The 22,883-nt window shown below is 37.8% G+C and overlaps 3 protein-coding genes and 1 long non-coding RNA gene across 4 annotated transcripts in view; 2 read left to right on the top strand and 2 right to left on the bottom strand.

Moving 5' to 3' along the window:
• The window catches only part of LOC100641430 (F-box/LRR-repeat protein 2-like), a 9,506-nt gene extending 7,330 nt beyond the window's left edge, over nt 1–2,176 (bottom strand). Inside the window, exons 1-3 of the mRNA XM_003387801.3 lie at nt 1,970–2,176; nt 1,463–1,560; nt 1 (exon numbers count right to left, since the gene is read on the bottom strand). The exon at nt 1 is cut by the window's left edge and continues 54 nt beyond it. Of these exons, the coding sequence (XP_003387849.2) occupies nt 1; nt 1,463–1,560; nt 1,970–2,161 (291 nt within the window). The 5' untranslated portion in view covers nt 2,162–2,176. The remainder of the gene's footprint in view (nt 2–1,462; nt 1,561–1,969) is intronic.
• An 84-nt stretch (nt 2,177–2,260) lies between these two features.
• On the top strand, nt 2,261–10,757 carry LOC100631915 (zinc finger protein GLI2-like). Its single transcript, XM_003387811.2, has 4 exons — nt 2,261–3,839; nt 6,841–7,005; nt 8,227–8,322; nt 8,914–10,757. The coding sequence occupies exons 1-4, from the start codon at nt 2,508–2,510 to the stop codon at nt 10,384–10,386; spliced, it is 3,066 nt and encodes a 1,021-aa protein (XP_003387859.1). The 5' UTR covers nt 2,261–2,507; the 3' UTR covers nt 10,387–10,757.
• A 931-nt stretch (nt 10,758–11,688) lies between these two features.
• LOC100632041 (WD repeat-containing protein 37-like) lies at nt 11,689–19,226 on the bottom strand. The gene is made up of 14 exons (XM_003387812.3): nt 18,993–19,226; nt 18,339–18,509; nt 17,331–17,377; nt 17,021–17,150; nt 16,816–16,887; nt 16,640–16,684; nt 16,324–16,382; nt 15,589–15,712; nt 15,297–15,413; nt 14,547–14,688; nt 14,391–14,460; nt 13,949–14,128; nt 12,918–13,087; nt 11,689–12,038 (listed from the first exon to the last, which is right to left on the bottom strand). Exons 1-13 carry the CDS (start codon nt 19,174–19,176, stop codon nt 12,950–12,952), a joined length of 1,479 nt encoding a protein of 492 aa, XP_003387860.1. The 5' UTR covers nt 19,177–19,226; the 3' UTR covers nt 11,689–12,038; nt 12,918–12,949.
• Nucleotides 19,227–19,275: 49 nt separating this feature from the next.
• LOC109583271 (uncharacterized) lies at nt 19,276–20,208 on the top strand. The gene is made up of 2 exons (XR_002185441.1): nt 19,276–19,409; nt 19,582–20,208. It is a non-coding gene; the product is annotated as an uncharacterized LOC109583271 (long non-coding RNA).
• Nucleotides 20,209–22,883: the final 2,675 nt, after the last annotated feature.

A 22,883-nucleotide genomic window follows, 5' to 3' on the forward strand; every position in this document is an offset into this window, starting at 1 on the left:
TCTAGAAAAGACAGAATTAAACAATTTAACTAAACTTAATAAAGGATGAACATGTACAGTGTACACATACATGTACATGTACATGGCATTTGGAGCTACTTTAAAAATTTGTAAAAATTCAAATTTAATTGGAACCAGCTTAAACTTTCTAAACAACATAAGTTCGTGTACATGTATCAGGAAAAAAAGGAGATTCTCTCCTTTTCATTTTTGGTAAAATTTGGCCAAAATTCCTGTACTACAGTACAGAGACTTTGACGAGATTTTTTAAATAAATCATAAAAAATCTAAACTTGATCAAAATCAGCTCAAACTTTCTATGCAACAAGCTAAGCACCATGCCAAAATCCAGTGAAAAACAATCATACCAATTGTAACTTGTGATAGAAAATCTCTCTCTCTCTCTCTCTATTTGTCTCTTTGTAACACAATATGTTTAGGTTGGTCACTTAATTACATTCCAGACAACAAAATGGAAGGAAAACTGCTATAGAAATATTCACTAATGAAGAGATGCATGCAGTAATTTGATACACTACTACACAATGAATAATAATAATAATAAAAGTAATAATAACAACATTATAGGTAAGCAGCTGTGGTAATAGGCTACGACTTGACAACCAAATGTCATGTGATGGGTATCGTAATATCATTATTACGGATAACCTGCTAACACATAATCAATTGTACGATAACAATATAGCCATGATACATACCAGCTGGAGCAGAGACACCAGCAATAGCAACAGAAAATATTTTAATTGTTCCAATAATAAGAAGAAACGGATACCATTGGAATGAATAGATGGTGTCATTATTGCAATAATAAAAATAATGTAAAACGGATCCCTTTGTATATGAAATGACACATTGAAAGAATTCAAAAATAACATGCACATGTACAGCACATGTTCAAGTAGGGCGTCTATTTTAAGCAATGCATGTACTTCACTGCTACATTTTTGCACAATTAGCAGAGGAAGAGGTTCAAGTTAATGAAATTTGGCAGTGATTTTAAAATATTCAACACAGTGACCACACCGTGTTCTTGGCAGGGATACAAAATGCCAATACATTAAGTACATGTACATGTACATGTATATGTAAAAGCATCTTTAGTTTTGTTGATCTTAACTTATGATTAAAAAAGCATGTAAAGATAACTGAACCCTCAAGTGAATAATAACTTCATTTGCAATACATGTACATGTACATGTACATGTACATGTACATGTACATGTACACCTGGACTAACATACTAATACTATCATCATACATATATATAATAACAAACTATAATTATAAGTTGCATGTGATAATTATTGTACATGTAATTTAATTACTGGTCACATTAGATGCATTCTCAGTATTACAGCTACTAACAGATCTACTTTTGCTTGTACATGTATTTATACATCCATCCACCCACACATGATAATTAGCCCAATCCTTAGCATACTTGAGTAATATATCCAGAGGCAGTGATTCAATGAGAGGCTCATCAGTCTCACTCTCTCCTCCTCCTGGCAGTGAGGGTGACTGGAGGTGAGTGGATACCTGCTCGTGGTGAAGGAGAGAGTCAGTAGATCCATCATCACTTAATACACTATCATCATCATCTCTTCTGCTTTCTCCCTCTATCTCTCGCCTCCAGAAGAACAGGCGGGCTATAATGGCTCCCATCCCGTCTCCAGAGGCTACAAAAAGACCTTGCTGGACATGAAAAGAGCCCAAAAAAGGACTGGGAAAATTAGAGATTTTAGACAATATTGTATTTTAATTTTATTTCAGGAATTCGTTTTATTAGATTATTCGATTAATTAAAAGGTTTCGGGTACTCAAATACTACTAATGTCCGGAGTACTACTCGAGAGAATTTTTTACGGAAAAAAGAAAGATGATGATAGTGGACTAGTATCGACTGGTGATAAAAATATTATTAGAAAATAAAATTAAAAATACTTACTCCATTTCCTACCAAGCCTCCATTCTGGACAGGTTTTGTCCCGCCGGACCTCCTGGCCTTGTAAGTGAGCAACTGTGCCATTCTCTCTCTCTTCAGTGTAATGAAAGGCGAGGGGAGTAAGAGATTGAGGGGAGAGCAGCCAGTGAATGAAGGTAAACAGACACTAAAGTGTGCAAGTGGGCGTGTATCCATTTGGAATTTTCTTTCCTCCTTTCCATGTTTACGTTTGCATAATTGGAGTAAAAAAGGAATTTACGGCAGAGCTTTGTTGTCTCTTCCTGCATTGCAATGGCTTCCTAGCTCAAGATTGTTGCCTCGAGTATAAACAAAGACAAGACAGACTCATTTATTCCAGTTTCCAGGCCTGGTGTCACTTTAAGGGCCTCCGAGCAGGCTTAAGTCTTCATCTCCACAGCTAAAGGCAAACGTTTAAAAGCTCCTTTGAGCGGAATCAAAAGAAAAAGGCGTCGGGCTCTTGCTGCTGTCTTTAATTTGCCTCCAGAGCTGCAGAAAAGGACGCGCAGCATTCCTTCCAACCATGGAGCGAAAAGAAAGAGACGGGAGCTCTTCTTCGAGTAGAACTAAGTCGCACAGCAAGCACCGCGAGCTCCTCGAGCTCCGCCGAGAGATATCACCAGGCGGTGGGTCCAGCTACAATAATTTCGCCAAGGACAAGGAAAACTCGGAGCCAATGGAGCTAGGCAGCCCCCCGGCTGGCGCTCTCTCTCCACAGATGAATATAGAGGAAGAAAATGTTGTTGAGACTGATTTATTATCACCTAGTCAATCTGGAGCAGCCAGCACTACAGAGTCCAGTGCAGCTGCAAAGCAACCAGCTGCTCCACTGAACAGCTCAAGCTCTGCATCTGCAGATCTTAAGCAAAAGAATGGAGTAGGGATTGAAGCCGGACGAAGTGCTGTCGGCTCACCGCAGTCTCTGTCTCAGATCATGAATCTCCCAAGCTCTGCTTTCTCTTTTGATTTGAGCGAGTTCCAGTCCCCGAGTGGGTCTGGGTTCCTGAGCCCCGTTAGTTCAGCTAAACTAGGCAAGAAGAGACCTCTCTCAATATCCCCGCTCTCAAGTAGCTCTGTCAACATTGATGCACTTGTTAGAGGCTCTCCTACGTCACTCCTCAATTTTATTACTCAGTCTCGTTGCAGCTCAGCTGGTTCGTTTGGCCACCTGAGTCCGTCTCTTTACACCGGTACAACCAGTCGTCATGCCGGCTTTAACCGACCCTCAATCTCACTCTCAAAAGCAGTCCACCCATCATCTCTGTTACCTAATAGCACTCCTGCTACTACTATCAGTGGAGGAGGAGGAGATGGAGTAGGCTTCATAACATCTGGCCCTGATGATGTAGACGACTCGGAATGCAACAAGGTTCTCTCCCAGCAGGCTCCTGATAGAATGTCTACCATGAATTCTGAACTAGCTGACATTGCAGACACTGATGCTAGCATTCAGCCAATGCTAAGGGCCTCGCTGGAGCAAGAATCAGAAGGAGAGCTAAGCTTACCTGCCGAGCCAACACAAAGCTCAACCTACTCTGAGAGTGCTTCAGAGTCTGAACACAAGATGTATCGCAATGGAGGAGGAGGAGGAGGTGGTCGTAGGATCTACTATGCATACCCTGCAGTTGAGGAGCCTCACAACAACTGCTGCATGTGGGAAGGCTGTCAGCAACAATGCGAGACTTTGGATCATCTCGTGACGCACGTGAACAACGACCACATCTACCAAGAGAGCAGGAAAGATTTTATCTGTCGCTGGACGGGCTGCGTGAGAGAGAGGAGGCCTTTCAAAGCTCAGTACATGCTCCTGGTACACATGAGGAGGCATACTGGAGAAAAACCTCATAAATGCCACGTGAGTATACTAACAGAGCATACACAGTATCAATGTATTGAGAGAGAGGGAGAGATGCATGAGAAAAGTAATGGTAATGTAATGGGTTTTTTTAGTTGCAATTTTATGTATTTAAGTGTTACTCCTGTTTTTGATTTTGTTGTGCTAGTATGGTATTGTATACTGTAGTAGTTTTGTATACATTTCCTGTTTTTGGGTCAAAGCATCATCATTATGATCCATTCAATCGTCCATTCTTTTGGAGGGTGTACAGTTGTTACAAGGAAGAGGAAAGGGGAAAGGAGAGTGTCCTTGTTTAAACTTATGCCTAATAAGGAATTTTCATTGGGTCATTAGTACTTTTATGGAGGAGGAGAGGGAGGAGGGAGGAGAGAAGAATTTTGTAGGAGGATTTGAGGGTATTGACTTTCCCATAAACGAGGACCTCCTCCTTTGTGTCCAATCCACAAGGCAGCAGCCACACTTAATTAGTGGATTTTGAATATCGTTGCTCTGCAACATGATCTTGAGTCTAAAAATCGCGTAACCTGACACCATGGCCTGATAATGTGTCATTCAATACTGTATTGCATTTAATGCATGGATGGGCTCATTCAGAAGCATTTTGACAAGTAATAAGCTACGATTGTAGATTTTCTATTATAAAAATTGGATTTTAATTTTTATTGCCGAATAATTGAAGGCATGTGGTGTAAAATTACTGTTAATAATATTATGATACTTATTAATTTCTGATTATGTTGTTATTTCTGGTTGTGGTCTAACAATGAAGATAGCCAATGTACAATGTACATAGGTACATGTATCAGGAAAGAAATTAAGGGATGAGTAGCCCTCTGTAATTTTTTGCATTCCTTTTAAACTGGTATTATCAGTTTTGGAAATTCCAATGATGCCTACAGTGCCTCCTTCTCTAAACCACAAATCTATTTAATGAAATGAGAACATGTAGTGATACTATGGTTTTATCATTCTCTTCTACCGTTAAGTATGTAATAATGTAGCTACACTAGCACTTTATAGATATAATGTTGATAATAATATTGCCTATGGCCAAAGCCTTTACAGAATAGGTCCTTGATTAGTAATGGAGCTACAATATAATATTACCCTCCCACCACTTTCTTCTTAGCAGTAACCCTCTCCCCCTCTTAGCTATGATACACTGCTATTCAATGTCACTTCATGAGACAGCCTTGTAGGAGTTATCCATCAGTAGTCATTGTACTAGTATATTAGTAACAGATCGGATTAACATTGACAAATATTATATGTCACGCAAGCATTAAATCACAAAGTCTTCTGTCTTCTTATGTATATATATATACTGCCTTTAGCAGTAATTGAATATATTTTTATCCTTTAATATTCTTTTTTTGAGGCGTGTGAATGGAGTCTATGAAGCATTGAATACATTGAGTAGGTTTACCATAAGTTAGTGTGTGTGTGTGATCATTATATGTAAATGGGCATGCATAGGAGTTCTGAGTGAAAGCACTTAGCTGCCCACATTAGACTCTGCATGGTTGACCAGTCTCTGGTGCAAACACACTCACATCATTACAGTGTTTACCTCATTGTTACTATTGAGTGCCTTAAGGCTCTTTACACATGCACACTCCCCCAACCCTCTCCCTCTCTTATTGAGTTTTTGATGTACAGGGTGTAATGTGTATCCATCATGATCAGGATTATCATGTTACACCATACACTATCATTATTGTATACTCCTACTGAGCCTTACCTCAAGCTACAGGTGACTGATCTTCCTTGTTTTGTGCTTGTCTCCAATAAGAAACTTCATTTCATGCTTGCATTGTACCCGGGGCTGGCCCTCGCCCACATGCCCATGTACAAGTTATGCTAAGATACTGACGTTGTTTATGTATGTACTGGAATATGACTTCAGATTCATTCATGCAAGCTAATGTATGCATGTTGGGATACATCTGTGTGTATTTTACCATACCCACCCTTTCATCTATCTATATACTGAGAATGCGTGTATATACTCATACTCAAAAGACACTTGTCCATTATACACTCAAAGAGAGCATGTAATGGGTGAGGTTAATTATTGGAATATTTGATTATAGTCCATTGTGAGAATGCCCAATGACCCAATAGATACAGTTATTATAGTACTATAGGGGCTTCACCTTGATAAAAACTATAAAAAATGAAATAAATATAATAGTGAACTCTCTAAATAGAAATTGCAATATGCTGCAGCTCTGTGTTTAATAGTTTACTTTATGATAAAGTCCAGTGTATTGTATACACATGCATACATTCAAAGGGTCAGTAGGTCAGTGATCATTAGAATGATATCCCATTACTGCTTTGTAGTTATAAGAAAGGTTATTGTGGTCAGCCCAATGATACACTAGACACTGGTCTGTTTCATGGTTCTTGATCTCACTAGTATAATTATTATTAAGGAGTATAATTATTGAACATCCTGTCCTTGTATTTACTATTGACAGGTGGTTCTAGAATCTATATTGCTAATTTACTATGAGACTGTATTCATTGCTACACTGACAAACAAACTCAATCATATTCATGAGAAGAGAAGACCATAATTATTTATTTGTATCAATATTCATCCTACACTGTATTCCCATGCATCCAACCCTTTTCATCTTATTTGGTCATTGTGTTACACAATGTTATGCAAGGGAGTGCCTTCAAAAGCATTCATGAGCAAAAGCCTTTTATTATTTTTAAATTGAGCTCATTTTAGCATTCATTTAAACTCGCATGTGACACTAAAAATGTGCCAGCCCTGCATGATCTAGTGTGTAGAGACAGACTACAATTACAAAAATGTGTCAATAATAATAAACATTGAAGAGAGGCCAAGAGTGAGGACTATATCACCATAATGTAGAGTGCACTATTCAATGTAGAGTACACTATTCAATGTAGAGTGCACTATTCAATGCATTTAATGCATTAAAGCTTTTATATTAATGCAATATCTTCTCTTTCTATGCAGTATGAAGGATGTGACAAAGCATACTCGCGTCTTGAAAACCTCAAGACTCACCTCAGGTCCCACACAGGAGAGAAGCCATACCTGTGCAAGTATGAAAGCTGTGGGAAGGCATTCTCAAATGCCTCAGATTGTGCCAAACACATGAACAGGACTCATTCTGATGAGGTTAGCTAATAATAACATTATTATTATTGTATGATGAAGCAGTTTAGCCTTGTGAATCCAATTAAAATTAAAATTGTTAAATTTATCATGAATGAATAATGGTTTTTACTTTTTAGACAAGTATATCTTCCATGTACTTCAGTAATGCACAGCCTCTAAATGTATTGTTGCATCGTTGAACAAGGAATGAATACTAAATGGATTATCGTTATTATTATTCTTGTGTGATATTGATTTGCCATGGCATGCATGCATTGAAAGTACATAACAATTAAGACCACAGAAATTCAATAAGGAGTTTACATAGCCTGGTGATAAATCCTGAAATTCCAGTAAAGGGATTTTTCAGTGTGAGACTACATGCCTATAACTTTATTAGCAAGCCACAGTTATGCTAACTAGCTATAAGAGGCTAGAGCAACATACTTTGTGTAGGCAGAGCCAGATCTTAGATACAGTAAATAAAGTCAAAACTGTTCTACACATCAAAGAATGAATGCTTGAAACATAGATAGTAAAATGATTGACATTACTTTTTCAAACTAGCCAGCCTATAGTGAAGTGGAGTTTTAGCTAAGAATTGCAAGAATTGCATGTGTAGTAGGATTAGAGTAACTGATAGGGCATTGTTCAGCATAATGTGATGCTACTAGATATTAGATTATTGAAAGAGAGCACAAGTGTGTGAAAGCAGACACAAGTTCTCATATTACCAATGAAGTTCAATGCTTGCGTGTCAATGCTGCTACAAGGAAACAAATTATTTTGATATGAACATTTCCGTAGTATGATGGCAAATCTGTTGACGTAACTTACTACACTCGTGAGCTCAAGTCACTTTAAACTCATCCCTTAAATGGCTTTCAATGCCCTCCCCTTAAAAGGCTCACTGTTTATGATTTGACAGTGTCTGATCAATTGACTACCCATCTCCATAATAGTAGAGTAGCCTATAGTATCATTGGAATCTGTATCAAAGTGTTACTAATTATAGACGCTGTCTAATAATAGATTGATAGTGGGAGGAATCCTAGATCCATCCTTTCTTCATGTAAGATGCCTCCTGTTTAATGATGCGTGTCATTGTCCACTTTGTTGGCTTACTCACTTAGTCCCTTGCATGCTTGCATTCAGTCTAATACAATGCGTGCAAGACTCGCTGCATGTTATTATAAACTTCAAGTGCTTAAAATTTATCTTTTTTTGTTTCTATTTTTCTAGAAACCTTATGCTTGTCTCAACCCCGGCTGCATGAAGCGATACACTGATCCATCCTCACGTCGGAAGCATATGAAGAACTGCCAAGTTAACAAAAAGGTATGAGACTGGATGAATCTGAATATGTGAATGGTGTACTAGCTGCCTGACTGTGTGTATCAGAGCAATGTAATATCATGTCTACTGTATCTTCAACCCTTTCCACAAGCGTCGTATAAAGTATACTCCAAAATGCAGCTTGCTTTGTAGTATAAGTTACGAGCACTGGTATTTTAAAGAGATGAGGAATGGTCACACGATTAAACTTCAAAAACAAAGAATGGGAACAATCAATGAGCTACATGTGAAATACATTAGATCACACAACAGCAATGCATGCATGCATATGATACTACACAGACACACACCTGTCACCTACTTATAGAAAGGAGGGCCTTAAATATGCAGTGGGGGAGAATCAAGGGGTATATTTGCTGCAAACAGGCAGACGTTGACATTATTACGGAAGGTCATGCACCATGCGTGGGATAGGCCTCCTAACACAATTACCCTGTACATGCCTACGCTTTAATATCTTGAGTAATTTTCCATCCTGTGGTAAAGTTTTATAGTATAGTAGTATGATCATCATTAATGTGTGTAGAATGAGATTCACTAGCAACTGTATTATTAGTGTTGTTTTCTTTATAGGCTCGTACTGGCGTGACTGATTTCATATCTGAAGGCGATGACATGGACACTGCTCGCCCTCCCTCCCTCCCTCCTCCATCGTCTGATTTCACTTGCTTTGTCCCTTCAACCGTCAAGTCCCCAGCCCAGCAGACCGGAAAGAAAGGAAGCAGGAGCAAGAAGGGCGATAAAAAGCAACGCAGCACCAAAGGAGAAGACACTAGTAAGAATAATCACGGGCTGCTTGAGTTTCCAAACAGCAGCGTTGATATGGGGTACATGTCAGGTGGATCTCAGTGCACTCCAGCTATGGGACTAATGAGTTTACTGAAGAATGGACGTACACAGCTGAGTGGATACAGCTCATCGGGTTACTACGAGACAGAGTATACCAACCTACAGGAAGATACCCTCCCTCTTGTTCTCTCCTCCTCACTCTCTGACCATCAGTCGTTAGAAGGGCCGTACTACGAGGCTAGTATCAAAAGAGAACCTTTCAGTCCTTCATCTTCCTCTTGCTCTCAAATTGATCACTTCTCTCCGTACCAGCTCTCCCAAGCCCAGCCCCCTCCTCCGTACTTCAAGCATGGACTCCATCCACTGCCGGAGTTGCAGGCGTTTGGTTCGGGCGGGAGTTTTCAAGGATTCTCATCCCAGTCCTCAGGTGGGGGCGGAGTCGATGTTGGCTCAAGTGGATATTCTAGTTTTGGTGGTTCGCCAGTTAGGATGATGAACAGTGACGAAACCTGTTCTCTTGGTGGTAGCTATCGATCAGGAGGTGGTGGGAGTGAGCTGGGGTCCTCTTCTCATTCTAGCTTCTCAACTCTCTCCTCTCACCTCTCTTCCCCTATTAGTCATCACAATGGAGGAGGAGGGAGGGACTACTCCAAACACTCGTATCGTAATCTCCGCCCACCTGATCTGATCCTCCGACCTCACCAACCGACTTACTCCGTCCAAATGTCCGATATTAAAGTTTCCGGGGGCGGTTATCGTTGTCATAGCGACGAGGTGTCCCTAAGATCATCTCATAGCTCCCGCTACTCCGGCAGCGAGTATAGCGACGACTTGTCTCATCGTCACGGTAGCATAGGACCTCCCCCTCCTCTCCCTCCCCCAGAGGCTCGTTCCTCTTCTCGTGAGCCGCTCCCTCTCCCTCACTCAATGCAGGCCCAGGGACACGAGTACATGACCAGTCAACCAGACATGACGTCGATGAGGACTGACTCTCAGTTCACTGGAAAGAGCGGAGTCTATCAGCCGTACTCAGTTGGTTCTCTTCCTCTTAAACACTACGACCAGCCCCCGATCCATCAACAGGGGAAGCACGGTCTCCCAATAATATTTGAGTCTCAAGTCCACGCGGGGATCGCCAACAATTGCCCAAATATGGTCATCGGAAACATGGCGCTAAACGCCAACCAACTTCACCAAGATAATATCATGTTTGAGAATCTCTCCACCTCTAGTTCGTACATAGGGTTACCCCATTAACTTGTGACTCTGTAGCGTATTGTACCGTATTGTGATTAATTAAATCTCTAGAGCCAGCCATATGTACTGTATGTATGTGTATATATATGGTCGTGTATATTTGCAAGTATGTGTGTGCATGTTGTAACATCACTTACTCATGTACATTGTTTATTAATAGTGAATGTCTTATTATTATTATTATTACTGTTACATAAGTATATATATATATATATATATATTATCATTTTTAACACAATTGCTCCAGTGCTGTTTTTAAATCCTTTTCAATCTCCTTTGTATTTGTTATTATTTTTATTATTGTTTTTGTAATAGTTCCCCTCCCTATGCCTTTTCTTATTAAATAAAAAGTATCATTTTTGCTAAAATAACAATTAGAAATTCCTCCGTGTAGAGTACACAATCACTCGCGACTTACAATTGAATTAAGAGAAATCGACAAACAATTGGCTACATCAACTAGGACGCTACAATACTTGCACCTGTTATTGGAGACACAACAGTGTATGTTCGTGTACATGAACTTGTGCCACCATGTACAATTATCTATAGCTAAATGGTCAATTGCTCTTGTTTTGATTACTTTAAGGTGCTCTCTCTCTCTCCCTCCCTCCCTTTCTCTTTCTCCATCTCTTTTTCATTCTCTCTCTCTCTTTCTCCCTCCCTCCCCCTCTCTCTCTCCCTTTCTCCATCTCTTTCCCTTCCTCTCTCTCTTTCTCCCTCCCTTCCTCTCTCTCCTCCCTCCCTCCCTCTCTCTCTCTATACATTTGTCAGTGTTCCTAGTTATGTACATGTACATGTATATTACATGCATGCATGAACTGACAAGCAGAAGTTCACATGTAGACACTCGGTGTAGCATGTAATTAATAATTGCAATAAAGGCATTGATCTGCGTGCGATGCATGACCCTTTAATTTGATTACTGACTCGAATTACACGGAGAGAGGAAAGGAGAGAGAGGTACGTACATGTACATGCACATGTACATGTATATAATTACGGTATTTTACCTTGTGTGCATATACAGCATATGTGGACATATGTGGCATTATTGATTTCTAATTGATATTTAACTGAAAACATTTGTGGGCCACAGGCAGTGTCTAGAATGCCTCACAGTCACAGACAAAGATTATTGTTTAATTATAAAGGAATTGTGTGTGAGGCAACACTTGCAGGATGTTACCTAAGGTCACTAATATGAATTTTAACTTCAAGTTAGCTTATATTGTGCCTCTCTTTTCTTCCTTCCTCTCATTTTAACAGTCTTTATCTATCTGTACCACTAGTGTCTCATTATTCAGTTTTATTGTATGTTGTATTGATTCAAAATGTACTGATTCAATTCGCATGTGATAATACATGCATGCACAAAAATAAAACAATAATAATTATTAACAACAACAACAACAACATTATTATTATCATCATTATTATTATTATTATTACTATCATGTCACAAGACACAGTTCCATCCTACACATGACAACAGATATACATGATCATGTACATACATATACATACACATACAGGTACTATGCAAGACTGCAGTTCGTAAGAAACTAAAAGATATCAATCGTAATTATCAGTTAATATTTGTAACACAGTTTCTTTATTTCCTGGAGTAGTGCGATAGGAAGAATTGATATCTGCAGATAAAGAAGAACAAGAATGCAAGTACAATGTATACTAGCTCTAATGAACAGATGTCACCAAACAGCAACAAAGATATGTACATGTACATCTACATGTACATTATGAGTTGTACAATGTACAGAATACATTGTACTTACTATAATTATGTGCATAAACATAAAGACTATTAGTAACGCGGTAGCGTTACTAAGTAGGATTCACCCCACTTCAAAATGGCTTTATACATGTAGTACAATGCAGTGTTTGAGGTACACATGGTTTAATGAACCAGATCAGTTCCTAATTAACGTAATCTAAACTCACTCCAATGGGTTATTATACAAAAGATAGGAAAAGGGTACAAAAGCTATAGGTATGTATTGATTGTGATCATAAAAACTTATTGACACGTATCAATTAGTATATGTAGGTCACGTTAATTAGTCGGACACACACGAATCCAGTCAATTACAATAACATTGTTATCATCAATAATTAAGACGAATGAAAACAATGGTAGAGATAACAGGAAAGAAAAGGAGTATCTCAAAAACAAAATATTAAAATTCCAAACTTCATATAACATAAGAGCATGTACATGTACATACAAATGTACATGTATCAGAAAACCAAAGTCCCTGTACTATAGTACAGGGACTTTGGCCCAATTTTGGAGAAACTTTAAAAATTCATTAAAAATCTAATTTTGATTGGAATCTGCTCAAACTTTCTACACAACATAAGCACATGTATATGCATTTTTTAAAATATAAAAAAGAATTCTCTCATAGCAATTTTGACTACATCTTTAGTACATAAGTATCTGATTAAATTTTGAAGCAACTTTATAAAAATTTATCAAAATAAACAATTTAAAAAAATACAAAACTCACTTTTATAAAAAGAATAATTAATGCTCATCGTGCTATGATTGTGCGTGAACCTTCCAGCCGATTATCCTCGAGTCAAATCCACTGGAGAAGAGGTTGCAACGGCCGGGAGAAGATGAAGCCACTTGACTGTCACGTGACCAACAAACACAGTGAACCATCCTCACATGCTCCTATTGAAAGGAGGAGGAAGAGGGAGGAAAAGAGAGGGGAAGTGTGTAATAGATAAAAAGAAACAAAGAATGAAGAGGAGAGAGAGAAAGAGAGAGAGAGAGAGAGAGAGAAATAAAATATAAACAACTAGTACATGTTTAGTTTCGTGCACTGCAGTAGAGTAGGAAAACTAGGAATTAATTAATTATGCAATTAATTAAGTGATATTGAATTGTAGGTGAGAGTCCAATTAGAGTACAGTCTAGTAATTATATCAAATGGGCCATAAACTGACTAGGAGTGTTTTTGCAGTACAGCTCTAGGGCATAACGCTGCTTTCCCAAGCTAGAGCTACAAGGAAGGATGGGTGTCTATAAACATGAATATCAATTAGTTTAGACAGCCAGCAAATGGCCCGTTTATACTATAGTACTGGGTACAGAATGTCTGTGATTTGTATAATTATTAGATTATGATCCTTGTCAGTTGTTATTTTCTAAAACCAGAGACAGGTTTTTCTGTCTGGCTGCGTCAAGACGGCTGCCAACTAATGAACCAAAAAGGCTCAATACTAAAACACGTACAACTCCATCAATGGACATATGATACTGTAACAGGTTAAAGTGTACAGTAGAGCTTTTACAACAAGGACACCCTCAAATAAGGACACTTTTAAAATGTGGACAGTTGATGTGTGGATACCATTGGTATAAACCTATATTATACTGTAAGTGAAGCACTGAAATGAGTATATACATCTCTGTATTGAGGACAGGTTATAGCAGAATAACGAGATTACAAAATGTTCATGTTACATCGTAGATATACATGTATGTACATGTACATGTATATTATTATTATTACAATTCCTATTCCCTGACCTTTCTATTTCTATGAGGTAGAGTAGCTATCCTGTTCCCCCCCAGGTCATACAGCCTGATGTGACTATTATCCATTGGGACTGCTAGTGCCTGGTGGTCGTGAGAGACTGAGATCCTGTTGATGCCACAGTCAAGACGAATGGAAGCAACAGGATAACGCATGTTGTGTAGATCCCAAATCTAAGTACATTAAAATAAAGACAGAATATAATTATAAGCAAAAAAAGAATGGAGAAGAATGGTTTCTAAAGGGCTGGGAAGAAAGAGATATGCCTACTGTCCATGAGGAATTTGTAACTCAATTTAAATTTTAAAATTGAGTTATTTAAAAAATTGAGAAAAAGCCATGAGAATTGTACATTATATTAAAAATACATTTCTTTTAAAATGTCAAGTTTTACCACTAAACCAAGGAGAGTGTGTGTGTGTGTGTGTTGCTAACTTTAACAGTGTGATCATCTGAAGCACTAACAACATCATCACTGAGACTAAAAGCAGCTGATGTAACAGCTCTAGAAAAACAACAAAAAACAACTCGGTAAATGACAACCTACTTATACAATTTATAGTTAAAATAAATTTATTATTTTTCCCTTACTTTGAGTGTCCTTGGAATACGTTGACGGAGTGAATGGGTGGAGCTCTGAAATCCCACAGTCGAAAAGTCGTGTCCCTAGAGGAAGTGACGACAAGGTTTTGTGTTGGATGAGTGCAGACGTGAGTGAGTTCTTGATCATGGCCTGAGGAGTTAGAAAGAGAATGAAAAAATATCTAAGTGCTACTTCAGTAATCAACTATTAAATACCACCACAATATTATAGCTAATACATGAATTTATTAATATACATGTACATGTACATGTACACTAGCAAGACAGCCAATGGAGTCAACAGTAAATAACATTCAGTAATGAGATACTGGACAAAAATACATTAAATTATCTTTATTAGTTAGCAATGCTGAGTATGTGTCCATGATGTGTTTATTTATTTCACTGGATATCATTTGCCAAGCCACACACCATCACCTCAACCATGAAATAACAAAATATGGAAAAGCGGTAGAAATTCGTTTATTACCGAATGCCTAGCATTCAAAAACAACGCAGTCATTTATTACTCAAAGCAAAAGAAAAACCATTTCTATTAGTCAATGATGCACATGTACATATACATGTACACGTACATGTACATGTACATGTACATGTACATGTACATGTACATATACATACACATATACATTTACAGGTATATGTACATGTGCATGTACATATACATGTACATATACATATACTGTACATGTACAGGTATATGTACATGTACATGTACATGTACACATACACCTGTACCTCTTAGTGTATGGACAGTGGTCCCAGTGTGGGTATCCCATAGACAAGCCGAATGGTCCCATGAAGCTGTCACCAGTTGATCACCTTCGGACATCCAATCACACGCCATTACTGGACCTGGGCAGGGGAAGGAAAGAGAGAAAGAAAGAGAGAGAGAGAGAGGAGGGAAAAACAAAAATATATTAACTTGAACACATAAAAAACATATTATATGAATATATAAACATGTAAGTGCATATTGGGATAGAAATAATATATTTGCATAGTGAATATAATGTCCATTAATTGTTACCTGTATGTCCAGCTAGTGTTAGTAAAGGAGTCTTTAGAGTGGCCACACTGTTTGAGTCAATGTCTAGCATCTCATCATCGGAATAACCTCCTCTATCCTCACCTGATGAATCATGCTTCATGTGCTAAAGAATAATAATAATTATAATCAAGTGTGTAGAGTGAAATTAAATTAACACTGTTGCATATGTACATGTACATAACATGCATCAAATTAATGAAAGTGAACATTTTCTTTTGGAGCCATTTTTGATGCACAGTAATGTTGTACACTGCCATGTACACATCAGTACTGCATATACTGTACATGCATACTAAACAGTTATCATATTCTCTGAGTGTTAGTAAAGGTTATGGGCTACATGTAGGCACCATCTGGTGTTTACATTACTAAAAGATGAAAGACATTTTGAGGGATCGATCACTAAATCATAACTTAGCAACCTCATATCATGAAGAGAGGAGAGACATACAAACACAATGTGCATGTATATCTGATTCACATATCACTCCGATCTCAATACTGATTGAGGTGTTATCACTATTACTCACAATTATTTATACCTGACGCATGCAAAGTAGCCATATTAAGACTGATAACAAGCAAAACAATAAACAAATAAATAATCATTTCTTATGAAACTTCAACATTCATTACTATAAAGGTGTATGTAATGTACAATGTACTGTAGTGTACATGTACATGTGCATTTAAGCATAAATTATAATGTTGTACTTGTTTTCCTAAAGCAGTGACTGTTGTCTTCCATACGTGAGCAGTTCCATCGCCAGATGCTACAAATGGAATTGACATAAGAGTATACACACCCAACAATTTGTACATGTTTTCATAATTCCGTTGAGAATGTTTTCCCATTTGCTCCACAGTGTCACAACTCTCCTCACTTCTCTCTGTTTAATTCACACTATCTCTCTCTCTCTCTCTCTCTCTTTCTGTGTACATGCATCTAAATATCTCTCTGGCTCTCACATTTTTCTCCTTCCCCCCCCCCCTTTCTCTCCTTTCCCCTCTCTCCCCTGTCTCTCCTTACCAGTACAAGCAATTTGATCCATAGGGTGGAATGTGATACAATTTACTGTAAAAGGAAAGAGATATGAAGCAAACACTCATGAACAGCTGCTACGCTCCATCACATGTATTTGTGCAAATCACATGTACAGGTGTATGTGTGACATGATTTTCAATTATTTGAGTTATTCGTTGTACCTGATCCAGTGTGACCTGTATACTTCAATAGCATCGTCCCAGCATTGACATCCCACAAAGAAGCAGTGGTATCTACCAGTAGGAGAATAGGAACAAAAGGAAGAGTATGAATTAATGCATGGACTATTGCACTGTAGAGTATAATGGAGTATGGTAGAGAGCAGAAGGCATGCATATGTACAAATGATGTTCCTTTTTTCCTAACCAGCTGAAGCAGATCCAAGTATTGCCTGTCCTCCATTTCTTGTGAATGATACGTGCCAGACTCCATCTTTATGGCCATTGAAGCTACTAACGTAAGAACAGTCGAGTGACTGCTTCAAATTACTGGTTGTCTAAAGAGAGAGAGAGGGAGAGAAAGAAGGAGAGAAAGGAGAGAGAGAGAGAGGGAGAGAAAGAAGGAGAGAAAAGAGAGAGAGAGAGAGAGAGGGGAATATACAGTAGATATAGATAGAGGGAGAGATGAGGTAATGAAGGTACTAATGGCTACCAGTATTGGAGTAGAATAGCCTTACCTTCTTTGATCCTGGCATTAGCTTCTTCTTAGTGATAGTTGAGCCAGCTGTAAGTAAATAATAATATCATAAGTAAACAAAACCAACTCACTCAATACAATACATTAGCCAAACCATCGCACCAATAGATAAACATAAACACACTAACAATACTCCCTACATGTACAGTACATGTACATGTACATGTATGTATATCTAAGGAAACATTATATATATATAAGGTAATAGTTTATTTAATGTTAATGTGTTGAATGGTGACATGCAAACTCAGTATAATGTGATATAATGATGCAACAAAGACACAAAGAGGAGAGACAATAACTGGGAGAGAAAAGGAGAGAGAGAGAGAGAGAGAGAGAGAGAGAGAGTGAGAGTGAGTGAGAAAACAATATATAAAGATGTTTTCTTTAATTTAAACAATAAACCATTACTCTAATCCTCATAGGCCGCTCTTGTCCCTTTGAGATTACAAATAAACAACATGCGAAGTACAAAAAACACACACTAATACCGAGAAGAATATAAATACACGTAGGAGAGGAAGAGAGGGAGAGAGAGAGAGAGAGGAAAGAGATATGGCCATAACAAGTATGTTATTCTAAAAATAGGAAGAGGAAACAAATGAAGACACAAATAAAGATATACAACAGAAGTGATATAAGGAAACATCAATTAAAAATAAACCAACAATACATCACCCCACACTGATTATAATGCAAAGATTTTATTAAGCAAAAGTATCAAGGCTTTTATAATTATTATAAAAATGAAATTTTAGCAGAGATAACTTTTGTGGATTCACAATGTTAACACCAAGCCTTGATAATTGAATAATCTCCATACTTCCAAGCCTGTAATTGAATGCTCACTTACAAAAACCAAGAGAGTCTTGTTCAATGAAAATATACTATTTTATTGCTATTTAAATTCAAGATGCATGCTTGTAAATTTTCCGAAAAAATGCCAACAAAATCATAACAAGAAGGTTGTGCATTTACATGTACTTACACGACTTGATCTTTCTCAGTGGAGTCGTTGATGAGTGCTGCTGTGTATCTGGTGCTTGTAATATACTAGCACTAATTGACGAGGGCATGGAGGGGGCTTCAGCCATTGCAGCTGTTCTCTCAATCACTAGCGTATCCAAACGCTCAGTGAGAGTATCAACCTTTTCCCTGACTATAAGGAGAGATTGAGATCAGAATGAATCAGGGTTGAGTCGGATTGAGTCAGGGTTAAATCAGAACAAATCATCTTGATAGCATTACATAGTATAAATTATGAACATGTACAAATGATAAAAATTTCAAGGTACAGTGGATTTCACTACCCACTAAGAGTAGGTGTGGATGCACATGAGTGACGTAATATTAGCTAAAAGTTTCTTCGCCCATAAAAGGCATTCTCAATTATTTTTATAAAAATAAAATTCCAGAAACATGCAAATCCCCTGACAACATCAAATGTATGTACAATAAATAAATAATCATTCCTTAGCGAACCCTAATTTACAATAATAAAATTGCTATTGAATGATACATGAATCAAGGTTACATCATACCTCAGGGCTTGTTGCAAAATTTCAAAATAAAAAAGTAATTATTATTATTAGTGTATTTTAGACTAGAATTAACGGGACTTTGGAGTGTGTGAGTGTCTTACGTGCTGCATTCTCAGAATGAAGTGATTCAAACTCTTTCTCAATGAGTGAAAACAGCTCCAGGAGACGTGACTTTGATCCGTCGGGACCCAGGGGGCTGGTTTTATCTGAGGCTGAGCTTGTGGATGCCACAACGTTAGCCTGAGAGCTCTTCTTGCTAGAGCTGACCTTCTTTTTCAGTGACATAACGACTAATAAAAGAACTGTATTACAGTTGCTAAAAGCAGCATAGCAAACACACAAAACCACGCCCAACCACACCTTCAAACTAGGGACCACACCTACTTAATACAATGGAGGCTGGAGAGCAACTTGGATTAGACTCGGATTAGAGAGACAAACCACGAGCCATGAGCTAGGTCTAGGCCACTGAGAAGAGCAGGAGGCTCTGTAGTATAAATTGAGGTGTACATGAGGAGGTAATGATTACTGGAGACAGGTAGAATTAATTAAGGAGGGGGGAACATAATTATTGGCTATTTGAAAAAAAGTAAAGGCTATAGCCCATGGTTTTTGAAAAAAATGGCTCCAAAATCACCCCAAATTTTTATTACATTTTCTGATACGTATTGATTTCCTTTTGCTATGTAGGACGTTTGAGCCGATTCCGACGAATATTTTTCAAGTTATGAGCTTCAGAAATGAGAGATGGTCAGATCAGTGGTAAGAAATAATACTGACTGTAAGGGATGAAGCCAAGCTAGGAAAGTTTTGTATTTGTATAGGTTGTTAGCATTGGACTGGACAAGTTTTATAGTATATTAAAAGAAGGCTTTTGACAGATTTGTGCACATGTACATGCATTTGTTCGCCTCACTATCATAATTCCTCCTTTATCTCTCTCTCTCTCCCATTTTGCCTTTTACATTATACATATGCTTATAATGTACACCTGTTTCATTTTGATAACTAATATACATGTATTTCTTTCTTCCAGGATGAATATGAGTTTCAAATACTAGAGTTTCTTGGTTCCTTTGGCGTTTAAGCAAACTCCAGCTAATGAAAGTGAACTATAATGTCTAATAATTTATTTACCTAATTACTCGTGTTCAATACATGATTATTATTTTGATTATTTTTAGCACTTCTCTGACTGTTCTTAATGTGCATGTGTAGATTTTTAAACGACCTTTATTTATTGATTGAATATCATTGTTTACTGATTTGGTGCAGTACAGAGTTCTGCATTCCAATAATACTTGATTTGTGGTAGTACATACTCATCATTGATACAATATCTCTACTATCATCAACTATACTGCATACAGCTGTTCTGGACACTTAGGGACCCAATATAATACTGTCCTGAATATGAAATTGTCCTTATTTTAGAGATTCATTAATACACATTTATAGTATATTGGAACTGATACTACTTGTCCTTGTTTCAGAGTGTCGGTTTGACTGCGTGTACATGTACTTGTAACTGTTGTAAGTTGTAACACAAATGATGAATATGATTAAGTACAACCCACAATAGACTTTTCCTAATGTCTGCTTCATAAGGACACGGTGTATTCTTCTTTGTTCAGTTATGCAATGCTTCATTATTGTAAGCTGCTTAAGTAAAGTGATTAGTGAGTTCATGAAATCTGCTTAGTCTTGTAATATTTAAATGATTTAGTTAACTCTGATTATTTATTTATTCCTAGTTAATCAATGCATATACATCTTTCTATGCTTTTAGAAAGTTTGAGTGGATTGCCATTAAAATTGGAATTCTTATGAATTTTAAAAGTTGTAAAAAGTTGGTGTTGCATTCATTTACTGTAATGATTAGCCACGCCCCTCAAGTGAATATTCGCGCATGCGTAGAATTGGAACTGTCATGTGTTAGCTCTAAGCTGAAGTTTGACGTCATTTATGTATCCAGGTGTCTCTATAGCAACTCTTTGACGTCATAGAACTGACCAATGAGATTTATCCGCGAAGGTCTCTTCCCGGGAAAACCCAGAGACTATATAACTAGCTGCCCCTAGATTCCAGCTCATTTCTGCCATTTTCTCTGGCACCAAAGGATCAGTCTTCAAGGGCTCTCTCTCTCTCTCTCTCTCTCTCTCTCTCTCTCTCTCTGCTACAGTTAGTCATGGCTATCTGTCTCTTCTTCCTCTCTCTCTCTCCCCTCCCTCTCTCTCTCATTCTCTCTCTCTCTCTCTCTTTCAATCACTCATTCATTTATATTCTCTTTCTTTACAGGTTGACAGCAGTTGGTTCTTCTTCACTGAGTTCCTCTTTTTTTTAGAAGGTCATGGTGGCCCGGTTGTGACCTCCTTCTTCAAAGGCTGCTGCACCTTCTCATGGTTAGTAGTCTCTCTTTTTGACCCTCTTTTCTCTCACTCTTTACTTTTTTATTATTTTTTATTTATTGTCACTCTTTCTTTCCTATACAGGTTAGCAGTCTTGGCCCTCATACCCTGCTCCCCGGGCGAGATAAACTCGTGGATTTAGTGACCTTTCTCATTTCTCTTTGTCAGATGTTCGGTTGAATTTCCCGCCATTTTACAAGGCCACGCCCACCAAAGGAGGTGCTGACGGTGTAGACTGATCCATGGAACTAGAAAGAGAAAGACTGGATGTGATATTAAGTGAGGATTTTATTTTTGCTTGAGCTATGTATCTCAGTTGTAGTTGTTATAGACACTTGTCTGCATAGCCTCTTGTTTGCTTGTTTTAACTTGTTTTGATAGTGTACTGTAGCCTGTTGCTGTATACTGTACTGTAGCCTATTGTCTGTATACTATACTGTACTGTAGCCTATTGTCTGTATACTATACTGTACTGTAGCCTATTGTCTGTATACTATACTGTACTGTAGCCTATTGTCTGTACTATAGTACTCTGGCATGTATACTGTAGGTGTGTGTACTGTACTGTACTAAAGCCCATATTCACTTATTTTTTTATCTCATTTTAAGAGCTTTAATTGTCAAGCTGTGTCCGGTTTTTATAGGAGTTTTCTCTCTGTGGAGTTGGGCATGTGTCATGAATCGGGACCATCTCAGAGTCGTTGGTAGAGCAAGGGACTTAGTGCAAAGTTGATTACCTTTCGTGTATTTCCACTGGCCCCTGTACAGTACCTTTGGATCATATCTATCATTATGGATACCAGCTAAGTAATAAATCAGGGGCCCAACCTTTTCATGGGCTCCTGAATAGTTGTACTATGCATCATACATCCCTTTGCATGTGTACATGTAGTCCCATTTTTCAAATAAAATTAGAGAGTTTGAGAGTACACCCTTAATTATACATTGTATTATACAGGTGAGTGGTGACCCTTTACATTAGCTACTACACAGTAATATTGTACCATTCCTATACCTGTCATTGCTTGATGCTTCTTCCTTTAGCTTAGGTTCATCTCTACTTACTGATTCGACAAACGTTCGATCAGGAAGTAACCAAATAATGCATTGTTTTATAATGTGTATTTTGTGTATCAAGCAATGACATATGTCTTCATATGTAGCATTTCAAGAGTGGGAACTGTTTACCCGAAAACAGCATACCCTCTTGTTTGCTATAGGTGGGAATGGATTTTTGAAAATTTTCACTTTTCATTGGAGGATTAAAAATAGGCCTCATTTTTGAATTAGAAGATAATAGCAACAGAAGATTGATATCTTCCTTTCTCTCTCTAGTTTTATTTGCTACAGCTATATATTGCTGGCTGGTTTTGTCTTTGTTCTTTTTGGTAAGAATTATTATCTATTTTTATATTTATTACTACTTCTCTCTCTTTTATAGTCTTTATCTGTCCTGTTCTTGGTCTCTCCTCTCCTGTTGGTTCCTGTTTTGATATATGCTGTCTGTTGGTTTCTCTGATGAATTGGATGCTGCCCTCAGCTCTCAATTTGTTTTGCAGTATTTCCTCTGGCCCCTGTACAGTA

This window comes from Amphimedon queenslandica, unplaced genomic scaffold (assembly GCF_000090795.2).
Source record: "Amphimedon queenslandica unplaced genomic scaffold, v1.1 AMPQUscaffold_13315, whole genome shotgun sequence".
In the NCBI taxonomy this organism is placed as follows: Eukaryota; Metazoa; Porifera; class Demospongiae; order Haplosclerida; family Niphatidae; genus Amphimedon; species Amphimedon queenslandica.

Coding starts and splice junctions, on each gene's coding strand:
- LOC100631915 (XM_003387811.2), top strand. CDS start 2,508: ATGGAGCGAAAAGAAAGAGACGGGAGCTCTTCTTCGAGTAGAACTAAG. Junction 3,840..6,840: donor AAAAACCTCATAAATGCCAC/GTGAGTATACTA, acceptor CTTTCTATGCAG/TATGAAGGATGTGACAAAGC. Junction 8,323..8,913: donor ACTGCCAAGTTAACAAAAAG/GTATGAGACTGG, acceptor TTTTCTTTATAG/GCTCGTACTGGCGTGACTGA.
- LOC100632041 (XM_003387812.3), bottom strand. CDS start 19,176: ATGTCACTGAAAAAGAAGGTCAGCTCTAGCAAGAAGAGCTCTCAGGCT. Junction 18,510..18,992: donor TCATTCTGAGAATGCAGCAC/GTAAGACACTCA, acceptor CTCTCCTTATAG/TCAGGGAAAAGGTTGATACT. Junction 16,383..16,639: donor GGATCAAATTGCTTGTACTG/GTAAGGAGAGAC, acceptor TTCCATTTGTAG/CATCTGGCGATGGAACTGCT.